This window comes from Cucurbita moschata, unplaced genomic scaffold (genome assembly GCF_002738365.1).
Source record: "Cucurbita moschata cultivar Rifu unplaced genomic scaffold, Cmos_1.0 Cmo_Scf00002, whole genome shotgun sequence".
NCBI lineage: Eukaryota > Viridiplantae > Streptophyta > Magnoliopsida > Cucurbitales > Cucurbitaceae > Cucurbita > Cucurbita moschata.
This window is the reverse complement of record NW_019268518.1, coordinates 6,581,299-6,591,801: the sequence shown is the minus strand read 5'-3', so window position 1 is coordinate 6,591,801 and position 10,503 is coordinate 6,581,299. Positions and strand designations below refer to the sequence as shown.

Genomic DNA, 10,503 nt, shown 5'->3' with positions numbered 1-10,503 from the left:
TTAAAAAAAAAAAAAAGCAGAAAAGGGAAAATTTTCAAAAAAAATTCTAATAATTGCTAGAAGACTAGAAAGATGCAGTTTACAACCTCCTAAACATTAGTTTTAGTATCTGAGTTATGCCAATTGGTGTGCAGATTGGAAAGGACAGCCTCCATTGTGGACTTAATGGTTGAATGTCAAGATTTGGAGCGATTTTCTGTCATTAATCGTTTTGCGAAGTTTCACATACGTCAAGCAGAACTCTCTGGAAATGTATCATCAAATGGATTAGTTACATTGGCACCAAAATCATGCCCCCAAAGATATGTAACTGCACACCCCATTCCCAGTCATCTTCCGGAGGGTGTACAATGCCTTTCCCTGTAGCAATAGTTAATTGGACCCTCACAGCTAATTCCCTAGTCACATCTACATACAAACCATATCCTGCCCGTTCTTTTTGTCTATGATCTCTGCATTGACATGATGTGGCACCGTAGAAGAAACAGGATACAAGAATAGATTCATATGGTGGAAGCTTTTGATAATTGAGGCCATCCATTCTTTCTCAAATCTAGGCCAAACCGTTGTTTATTTTGGTAAAGTACATAGTGTTATCATGTATCATGTAAATTTTCATGAATTTCCCAGGGGGAACAAGTTATTCTGAAGTGAACTCTTCAGAGAGGATGATGTTGGGTATGGTTATCGTATATCGCGTTTCCAATACGTAAATTAGAGAAACTATCCTGCCAATTTATTGCTCTGTGTATTACTAGTCTTGTTTTTTTGCAGTTTTTCTTCTACTGTATCACTTTTTCAGGTTTATTTTTAAGAAAAAGTTGAGGAAATCAGCATGGATGAAGTTGGCATCCTGAAGACCAAGGGAATAAAACAGTGAAAAAGGTAAAAGTTCTGGTTTTAAAATCTAAAGTTCCCAACAAATGCGTATTTTTGCCTTTTAATTTCTTTCTTTTTCATTGGTCACGTGTAAGCTTGTTCATTGATTGGGAAACACAGACATTGACTGTTTCCTAAGTGCCAAAAGAGAACACATTTATGAAGTAATATAGGACAAGAAGATATTGTTCTTGCATTCCTAATACATTATGATTTTTAAAGTTTCCTTTTTGTCGGAAGATTCTGTGGTTTGGTTGGTTGGCTGAAAGCAGGTATAGCTTGTTTTGTCAATGTCAGTATCTGATTCAACTCATGATTGGGAAGATGATGTGAGAGAAAGCTGATATCATATCATTTTCAAAGACATTCTGAATAATAATGGGATTCATGAAACAAATCCAAAACCAAGTCTTTTTCTTTGCATTATATTATAATAAATGTTCCAGCTTTGTGGGGGCTATTTGTTTGTACGAGGATAAAGTTAGTGGATGGGTTTCCTTCAATGTTCTTTTCTTTCATGTTCAAGATTCCTTTGGACTAATTGTCCTGATTCTCTGGAGTTGGACCAGTTTTTCTTCAGTCACTGTAATGCAAACTGTTCTGATCTGCCACCATTTGATCTGACTTTGCTGCTTGATGATGCTGGCCTTCAGTTTCTGATGCCTTTTTTCACCTCTCAAGATTTCATTGTTTTTTGAAAGGTTATTGACCCAAAATGTAAAAATGATACACCGGTGAAGAGTTCTCGTAAGGATGTAGAAACTTTTTCTTAGCAGACGCGTTTTAAAATCGTGAGGTTGATGATTATACGTAACGGGTCAAAACGGACAATATTTGCTATCGATGGATTTGAGATGTTATAAATGATATCAGAGTCAGACACCGAGCAGTGTGCTAGTTAGGACGCTGGCCCCAACGGAGAGGATTTTGAATTCCATGCTGGTTGGAGGGAGGAATGAAACAAACTTACAAGGGTGTAGAGATCCCAAGTGGGTGGGTAGTGGGATCTCACATAGGTTGGAGAGGGGAACGAAGCAGTGTGGAAACCTCTCCCTACTAGAAGCATTTAAAAACCGCGAGGCTGATGTCAATACATAACGGGTATGGGCTATTACAAATGTATTATTTATCTTATTACTCATAATTATTTTACAAAATCAAAACTACAACTTGGTACAAGATTGAACAAACAAATCTTGTGTTTTAAGCCCTCATGCAAGTCGACAAACTTCCTACAATTTCTTCGCAAGACGAATGGAAATCGAAAAAAAGAGAGCAAATTCAAACATGGGATATAGAAATAATTGATCTCCACGATTATATGATATTGTCTACTTTGAGTATAATATCTTATGTCTGTACTTTTGATTTTTGAAAAATAAAAAAATATCTTATATGATTGAAGATAATATACTTTACTTAATTAACTAATATGACTCAACAAACCATATAGGAATAATTGAGCTCTCAAAAAAATTTTTTTAAATTATAATTTTAAAATTATACGAAAACTAACCATTGCCCATAAAAATATAATATAATTTTATATAATAATAAATAACAAAATTTACTAAAAATTTGTTAAGTATTAAAATCAAGGGAAAATTAGAAATAAAAATTAAAAAATTAAAAACTTTAAAATTTGAGAGTAAACTGAATTAAAAAATAAAAAATAAAAAATAAAATGAAAAACAGAAATCTAACAGGCCGAGCCCAAATGAAGCATCAACTAATATAAAAAGTTGCGGAAGCCCTAGTTCTAAAGTTCTCCTCTTTCGCGCGATCATCTGCACTTTCTCAAGCATGGCGACGGCGAAGACTGTCAAGGACGTCTCTCCTCACGAATTCGTGAAAGCCTATGCGGCACATCTTAAGAGATCTGGAAAGGTATTGATTTCTTATCTCTACTTCACCTCTGTCGATTTGGTGGCTTACAGAAGTTGAATGTGGATTAAAGAGAGCATTTTAGGATGTAGATTTTGATCGTGGAGTGAAGGCTAGGTTCGTTTCGGTGTAATTTCTCTGTTTTCAGCTTTTGCGGGCTAGTTTGGAGGTTTTAGGGTTTTAGTTGATCCTTATTTGTTGTGTTAGAGCCTCATTGTGCTCCTGATTTATAAGAGTAGCTTTTTTTATATGTTTGGTGAAGATTCCGTTGTTACTAGTCTAGGTGGTTGTGAAACACGCACGCTTTGAATATGTTGTTCTGGTTATTTGTATTTTGTTCTTACATGCCCTCGAGTACTTTTGAGATCTAATTAATTTTGTGACATGTTCTTCGTCTAAACAATTTCGTAACACGAGGTTTTGAACTTTTTGGAATCTCCATAGTTTTGTTAGAAGATTTTAATTCCAATCCTCTAAATAGTTGACTTTCTTCCTGACGTGTTATCACTTTGTTGTACATAAAGTATTTCTTGTTCGAAATAATTCGACTAGGATTTGTTTTTAACTTGCTATTCAATCATTGCCAAGCAGGTTGAACTTCCTCCATGGACTGATATAGTTAAAACTGCAAGATTCAAAGAGCTTGCTCCTTATGACCCTGATTGGTATTATGTGAGAGCTGGTCAGTCCCCCCCTTCTCGTCCATTTGTATTCCATATATTCATTTGCAATAAAACCTACCAATATGAATTGCTGCTATTATGTATGTAATGTCTTCCCTCACCGTCTCATGTTTACCTTTTCAAACTTCTTTAGCCTCCATGGCTAGGAAAATCTATTTGAGGGGAGGTCTCGGTGTGGGGGCTTTTAAGAGGATTTATGGTGGAAGCAAGAGGAATGGAAGTCGCCCTCCACACTTCTGTGAGAGCAGTGGTGCTATTGCCCGTCACATTTTACAACAGTTGCAGGAAATGAATATTGTTGATGTCGATCCCAAGGGGTGAGTGCAAAATTCTATTGGGTTTTGCCCCTTACATCTGATATTCCAAGTTCAATGTCAATCGAACATACTTGATGTATTTTTCTCTCCGTATGTGTTTACAGTGGTAGGAGAATCACATCAAGCGGCCGACGGGATCTTGACCAAGTTGCTGGCCGGATTGTTGTTGCCCCTTGATTGGTGAATAGAGATTTGTGCGTTTGCTGATGAGATACCACCATGAAATTTTTGGAGTAAGCTGTTGAAAGATATTCAGATGAAGATAAGTTTAGTCTTGTTTTCATGGGTTTTGGATGGTTTAAACTTTATTTTCATTTACTTGGTCATGATTTATGGGTTTTTAGGATGAAATATGTTTTTCAATATTGTCAACAGTAGCCTTGATATGCTTAGCATCAGACCTTTGTAGTAATTTTTGAGATATCATATCTTAAGAGTTTGTCCACTTGAATCTTCTCCATTGTTCGTAATTATATCGTTTGAATATGCTCATTTTAATCCCGAAGTTTCCAATAGAATTTTGTGTCATTAAATTGTAATGGGATGTTGAATTTCTGCTTAATCCCCATATTATATATAATATATAATATAGATCCAATAATAATAATTAACTTAAAAATTAAATAAAATTGAACCCATTGATAAACGTGCACAACAATTGGTTTTCAAATTAGGGTTTTGAGTTATAGGCTTTGAAGTTTGTAACAACTCGCTCACCCCAGAACTATCGGGGAGAGGCGAGATCTCATAATCCACTTTCTTTAGGTGGCTAGTGTGATCTCACAATCTACTCCCTTGAGGACCAATGTTCTCATTGGCACACCGAGCATCCACCTCTTTTGGGGGCCAACGTCCTAGATGGCACACCGAGCATTCACCTCCCTTGGGGATCAACGTCTTCGATGGCACACGCTCGATGTTTGACTCTAATACCATTTGTAACAGCCTAAGTCCACCACTTATACATATTGTCTACTTTGACCTGTTATGTATGACTCACAGTAATACATCTACTAAAAAGATATTTTCACACGCTCAAAGAATGATTTGTGTTATTCTATGAGAGGTGAGATTGTCCAAGCACTACTAGTAATGTTTTACAAAAGTATTGTTTTCAATTCCAAGTTTTATTCAACGGACTGATTGGTTGTCGAGTAAAAATCTTAATATACTAAGAGGCAAGAGGGCCGCAGGGCGGGCATATAACTAATGCACTAACATGTCTATAAGCAAGCAACTATTGGTTGCTTCGTTTGTAATATTATATCAGCTCTACCAAAGAATACATCAGAAACAAATGGCCATCGAAATTAAAAGAGAGAAAGAGAACAACAATATATGTTTATTGGGGGAACAACTATGTCACAAAATTTGAACACACAATTGTTTCTTTCTCTACAAGCTACCTCTCCTCTTCTTCTTCCTCCTTCATTGTTGTTGGAAGCTATAATGGCTCATCATATCATCAGTCCAAGACAAGCAGGATTTTATCTTCTTCTGCTGTGGGATGTGGAACTTTGGTTCTCTAGGTAAAGTTGGAAGCTTTGCTGACCTTTACAAGAACAAAGCTTTCATCATCTCAAGTTTCTATTAAAAGAATTGAAATTCAAATTGAAACTAACTTTTGTTCTCTACCTTCTAGGGATGAAGGGCCTATCAAAGTAAGGCATTGGCTGTGCCTTTGGAACCAATTCCTTTCTCAACCTCCTTACTTCTTCCTCCTCGGCCATCTGTTAGGTATCATAAATATATATCACCCCATTCATGTTTCAGATGCAGAAAACAAACAGACAAACTAACTAACATATATAAATTTGATAGCCATTTCAACCTTCTGCTGTCTCTCTCTTTCCATCTTGTACTGCTCTAACAGTGTCAACTTCTTTGCTACCTTCATCATCAGAAAACAAACATGGATTTAATTAACTAACTTCTTTGCTACCTCCATATCTACATAATACTTTCTACAATGATCAACGAAGGAGGATTTCTTTCCATTTTAAGAGATAAGATCGAAAAACCACCTGATGATCGAAATCGGCGCGCTCCACTGCCCTTACATCACTGTGGAGAACCAGATCCACTGGTCTTGTATTTTCCTTCACAGGTGGTTTTACAAGACACTGCAAAGGGAAATGCATACTTAGTTTTAAGCATAAGTGGCATTCATCAGAACAACCCTATCCCTAACCCCACCGCTAACAAATATTGTCTACTTTAGCTCGTTACTTATCACGATTTTAAAATGTGTCTGCTAGGGAGAGGTTTCAACACCCTTGTAAGGAATGCTTCGTTTCCCTCATTGGCACACCACCTATTGTCTGGCTCTGATACCATTTGTAACAACTCAAGCCCACTACTAACAGATATCGCCATCAACCTCACAGTTTTAACACGCGTTTGTTAGAGAGAGGTTTCTACACCCTTGTAAGGAATGCTTCGTTTCCCTCTTCAACCAACGCGGGATCTCACAATTTCAACAAATAAAAAGACTTGCATGGAGCAAAGGAAATTGAAGATGTTTACCTCTGGTTCATCAGTTGTCCATGGAAGACCTTGAGCAATTGGTATTCTCTGTCTCTCTTCCTCTATCATGCTTTCTTGTACCCTCTTCAGAAACTCTTCTTCCTTCTCCTTTCCTCTTTCCTACAAATTCAAAAGAAACAAAGAAGTAAACCTTATGAATATTGTCCGGTTAAGCTGAAATTTTATGGTCCATTTCCATTTTCCTTACCTCTGTTCTGAGCTTAAATGGCTTTTGCCTAGTGATTTTCAGCTGCTTTTTCTTCCATCTACTTCCACCAATGGTGCCAGCCGATTCAGTGCTCTGTAAATCAAAACAATCATTAAAATTACCAATCAGATAACTCAACAGTTCATTGACAATCATCTTCTCAAAGACATCTTCACTTACACTTCTTCTGCTTCTTCTACCACCATTGGAAGTCCTACTTGAAATGCTGCAATTGGAAAGAAGACACCAAGAGTTAGTCCATAAGAACACAATGGATTCATTCTCCATCACAATGTGGTAAAGTTTACTAAGCTACCAACCTTCCATGAGGCCCGTCCCAAGAAGACGAAACCGAAGCTTGAGGATCCAAACCAAGATTTTCCAATGTCAAAAGCAGCTCCGATGGGCAAAACAAAGAAGATGAAGCCTGCATTTCGGACACCTTCGGAGGAGCCAATCCTGGCAATGCCCATTTCATCACCTTGCTCTTCTCTTCCATGGGCTTCTCTTGGTTTTCTAATTGTTGCTCCTCATTCTCATCGTTCTCTTTTGAAACCTTTGTAGTTCTGAGGTTCTCAAACGCCATAACCAAATTTTTTACTTTCCCAGATCCTGTCTCTATAATACTATTCCTTCGCCTCTTCATCATTGAACTACTCATTTGTTCAGGCGATTCTTTCTCACCATTAACATCACGATTCTCTGATTCAGCCCTGTCTTCGATGTGAAGGTCTTGAATCATCAATTTCCTCTCCAGTTCTTCTTCAATTTCAATCTCAGCCCTAGTTGTCTCATTAATCTGCTCTGGTTCATCGATTTCCCCAATTCCACCGCTCTGATTCTTGAAAAATTCCTCCTGAGAAGCCCTCAGAGTATCGTACGCCATACACAGACATTTCTTCGCACCACTCCCAATTTGAACTTCACACTTACAATCAGTCTTAGATTTCCCTGATTTCTCCTTCTTCAAATTCTTCTTGGCCACCACGAACTTCCTCTCCCTGATCTTGTATTTCGGAGAGTTCACAACCGCCTTAGGGTTTTTCGCGGCCGATTTCTGAGCCGCCTTTGCAGATTTGATGGAAGGAGAGGATTTCGCGAGCTTCGGAACTGGGCTAATCGAATCGTTGAAATTCGGATTCGTATTCTCAGAATGCCTTGGAACTTCTTGAATCATCTTCGATCTAGACCCACATGAGTCTTTCACAGGCGTCACTGTTCCACCGTTCTTGCCGATCGGACCCATTTGCCTGAAACTAAAATACAGATAAAGAAAAATTGGTAACACAATTCGCCGCCGCCGGATAGTTGAGATGGATTCAATCGTCTTCAGAACCGAAAGGGAATTGAATTGAAAGGATATATTCGAGAAGAAGAGGAAAAATGGAACGTTGAGCCCAAAACGCTCTGTGTAACGGCTAGTATTTGTGGGCCGTTTGATCGAAAGTTTTGAAATGGCGTTCGGCTCTCAAAACCGTTGGATTAACCCTAGTGGAGCTTGGTCTGAATGGATTTAACTTACACTACTACCAACCGTTGTGGCTGGGCTACTTGTGACACAAAAAGAAGCCCAAAGATGTTAGGTTATTACGATTTTACCCCTATCTTTACAAAATTGCATTTTTATTAATTTATAAATATTTTTATTACTCAAACACCGTATTCATTTTTTCGTCAAGCTTTGTGGCTTTATTGTACTTTAGGCGAGCAACTGAATAATCCAAGCTTGTTTGATCACACACGCCACCTGCATGGTATCTTATCTCGTTTATGTCTTGACTTCTTTTCAATGGTCACTTTGTATGGTGTGTTAGATGATGTTCTGCCCTTATTGGTTATATCATGGCACTCGTCTAGGCCTTCACATGATCGAATGGGCGCCATTTAAGGGTCATTGCTTCTCTTGTCGCAACCTGAATATTACAACTTACTCTCTTTATAGTTAGGTTGTGACACCTAGAAACGGTGTATCTAACTATGGCTCCTTTAAAGTTGGAATTTTATTTTTGTTGTAAAATATATTTTTCAACCCATTAAATTTAGCATTTAGTGGTTTAAAGTATAAAATAAAAAGTCAATTCATAAGATTTTGGTCAAATCCTCATTAGAAGTAAAAACAAAAGTTTATCAAAATCGAAGCCCCTTTCCTTAGCTTTCTTACACATCCGTCGTGGTGGTTCTCTCATCTTCTTCTTCAGCTCCAAGCCCAAACCCTTGAAAGCTTCGATCTTGAAGCCTCTAATGGCTTCACGTCACTATCCTCATCAGCCCCACCTCCACCTCCACCGAACCCATCTTCCCTCCGCCTGTTGCTGCGGCTGCGACGGCGGCGATTTCGCCACTCCCTGCTTCCAAACCCTCCACCCCTCTCCTCCTCCGCCGTCTCCCTCCGACCCCCTTCTTCAAGCTCTTGCTTCTCAAATCCTTCAATCGGCTCAATTCCAGCACTTGTCTCAGTACCCAACGCTTCGTGCCAAGAAATTTCAATCACACTACCAATTTCAACCCCTCAGTTCCCAAAATCCGAAGCGCGTTCGTGAGCAAGAGCTTCCCCAAGTCATCCACCACTCTACTATCTCCTCTCTTGTCTCTCGCATCGAAGCCCTCGAATCCTCTCTCCATCGAGTTTCTGGTTCTCATGTTCCTCCCCAATCTCTCCGACAAGTTGCTGCCAGTACAATCCAGACCTATTTTCGAGCGTTCCTTGTTCGCCGATCGAGAGCACTAAGAGAGCTTAAGGATCTCGCCATCATCAAATCTAGATTTGAATCTCTTCAATCGTCGCTCTGCAATGAATTCTACTTCGATCGTAACGCTATTTCTCTCGAAATAATGGATTTGCTTCTCCATCTCGATTCCATTCAGGTAATTGAAGCTCGGTCCCTGCCACTTTCGTTTTTCTACTTTATTTCAATGTATTCTCCTTTGATCTTCTTCTCAGGGTAATGATCCAATGGTCAAAGGTAGCAAGAAATCCCTTAGCAGAGATTTGGTTCAGTTCTGGGATCGGATTGATAACTTATCTGTGAAGAGGAACGGCGGGCTTCCTCTCAAGACAAAGAAAAATACAAGGTTAGGCCAAAATGTTAGTAAATCTAGAGTTTCTAACCCTAAGCTTAAGAACTCTGAGAATCAGAAAGAGACTATTGAGAAATTAAAGAGCAGAATAGAAAAGATTTGTGAGCGTTCGAAAATTTTTGAGAATGATGGGAGAGATTTGGATCTTAAAAGGTTTCACCATGTTCATGATGATGATGAGGAGGAGGAGGATGAATCCCCTAGAATCCATGTCAAGAACAGTGATCAAACTGGAGATCAAAATCTTGGAAAAGGCCATGAAATTCAACCTAGAGTGAAGAAAAGTGTTAGATTTGCAGAGAATGGAAGCTTATTTAGGGTTTTAGATGAAGATTATGGTGTTTTGGATGAAGGGGATGAAAGGGATGAAAGGGATGAAAGGAGGGGGGATTCAGGTGATGAGGTTGTGGAGGATATTTTCAATGAAGCTGATGGAGATAATGGATCTTCAGAGATGAGTGATGGAGAAAGAAACCCAGGAAGAAAGATGAGCAGTGGCAATGGAGGTTCTTCATTCTCTGCTCCATTGCCTATGAAGATGGAGAACAAAGCTGATTTGATCATGAAGAACAGTAAGTCTCTGAAAATCTTGGGATGATTATGCATTCATTCTTTGTAGTTACATGTTTCAAATCCTGATTGCCTATGATTCTCTGTTTCATTTCTTGGAAGCTTCATTCTTTGAACAACCTCTGATATTGTAAACTGCTGCTTCTGGAGTTTGGCCTTGGCCTTTGCCACTACCTTGCCTGTGTTTCTGTAATGAAAGCCTCAGTTTTATTTCATTTCTTTAAGCCCTTTGCTTTATTCTGATCGGAGTTTATTCCTTGCTCGAACGAATTGGATACTTGACTTGTGTATGTCGATCGATTGAGCTAACTCGTGTGCTAAGTTTACGTGTAACTACATGATTCATGTCTAATAGTTA

The 10,503-nt window shown here is 38.6% G+C and overlaps 4 protein-coding genes across 5 annotated transcripts in view; 3 read left to right on the top strand and 1 right to left on the bottom strand.

Annotated features, from left to right (window-relative positions):
* LOC111458567 overlaps positions 1 to 751 on the top strand; it is an 8,031-nt gene extending 7,280 nt beyond the window's left edge. For both annotated transcript variants that reach the window (XM_023101314.1, XM_023101323.1), the window contains exon 10: positions 135 to 751. In XM_023101314.1, coding sequence (XP_022957082.1) covers positions 135 to 366 — 232 coding nt within the window. In that variant the 3' untranslated portion in view covers positions 367 to 751. The remainder of the gene's footprint in view (positions 1 to 134) is intronic.
* A 1,875-nt stretch (positions 752 to 2,626) lies between these two features.
* Positions 2,627 to 4,217, top strand: LOC111431083 (40S ribosomal protein S19-3-like). The gene is made up of 4 exons (XM_023067597.1): positions 2,627 to 2,766; positions 3,355 to 3,445; positions 3,580 to 3,763; positions 3,868 to 4,217. The coding sequence occupies exons 1-4, from the start codon at positions 2,683 to 2,685 to the stop codon at positions 3,938 to 3,940; spliced, it is 432 nt and encodes a 143-aa protein (XP_022923365.1). The 5' UTR covers positions 2,627 to 2,682; the 3' UTR covers positions 3,941 to 4,217.
* Positions 4,218 to 4,985: 768 nt separating this feature from the next.
* On the bottom strand, positions 4,986 to 7,844 carry LOC111459130. The gene is made up of 8 exons (XM_023101897.1): positions 6,818 to 7,844; positions 6,678 to 6,723; positions 6,498 to 6,590; positions 6,290 to 6,409; positions 5,788 to 5,886; positions 5,595 to 5,654; positions 5,399 to 5,493; positions 4,986 to 5,315 (listed from the first exon to the last, which is right to left on the bottom strand). Exons 1-8 carry the CDS (start codon positions 7,741 to 7,743, stop codon positions 5,192 to 5,194), a joined length of 1,563 nt encoding a protein of 520 aa, XP_022957665.1. The 5' UTR covers positions 7,744 to 7,844; the 3' UTR covers positions 4,986 to 5,191.
* Positions 7,845 to 8,631: 787 nt separating this feature from the next.
* LOC111459138 (BAG family molecular chaperone regulator 8, chloroplastic) lies at positions 8,632 to 10,369 on the top strand. The gene is made up of 2 exons (XM_023101908.1): positions 8,632 to 9,362; positions 9,439 to 10,369. The coding sequence occupies exons 1-2, from the start codon at positions 8,739 to 8,741 to the stop codon at positions 10,171 to 10,173; spliced, it is 1,359 nt and encodes a 452-aa protein (XP_022957676.1). The 5' UTR covers positions 8,632 to 8,738; the 3' UTR covers positions 10,174 to 10,369.
* The last annotated feature ends 134 nt before the right edge of the window (positions 10,370 to 10,503 follow it).

What these genes read in the sequence shown, in the direction of transcription:
- LOC111431083 (XM_023067597.1), top strand. Translation starts at nt 2,683, where the DNA reads ATGGCGACGGCGAAGACTGTCAAGGACGTCTCTCCTCACGAATTCGTG. An exon ending in ATCTTAAGAGATCTGGAAAG is followed by an intron (nt 2,767 to 3,354) that starts GTATTGATTTCT and finishes ATTGCCAAGCAG; the next exon opens with GTTGAACTTCCTCCATGGAC. An exon ending in GTTGATGTCGATCCCAAGGG is followed by an intron (nt 3,764 to 3,867) that starts GTGAGTGCAAAA and finishes ATGTGTTTACAG; the next exon opens with TGGTAGGAGAATCACATCAA.
- LOC111459138 (XM_023101908.1), top strand. Translation starts at nt 8,739, where the DNA reads ATGGCTTCACGTCACTATCCTCATCAGCCCCACCTCCACCTCCACCGA. An exon ending in TCCATCTCGATTCCATTCAG is followed by an intron (nt 9,363 to 9,438) that starts GTAATTGAAGCT and finishes TCTTCTTCTCAG; the next exon opens with GGTAATGATCCAATGGTCAA.
- LOC111459130 (XM_023101897.1), bottom strand. Translation starts at nt 7,743, where the DNA reads ATGGGTCCGATCGGCAAGAACGGTGGAACAGTGACGCCTGTGAAAGAC. An exon ending in CATTTAAGCTCAGAACAGAG is followed by an intron (nt 6,410 to 6,497) that starts GTAAGGAAAATG and finishes TTGAATTTGTAG; the next exon opens with GAAAGAGGAAAGGAGAAGGA. An exon ending in GCGCCGATTTCGATCATCAG is followed by an intron (nt 5,655 to 5,787) that starts GTGGTTTTTCGA and finishes CTGATGATGAAG; the next exon opens with GTAGCAAAGAAGTTGACACT.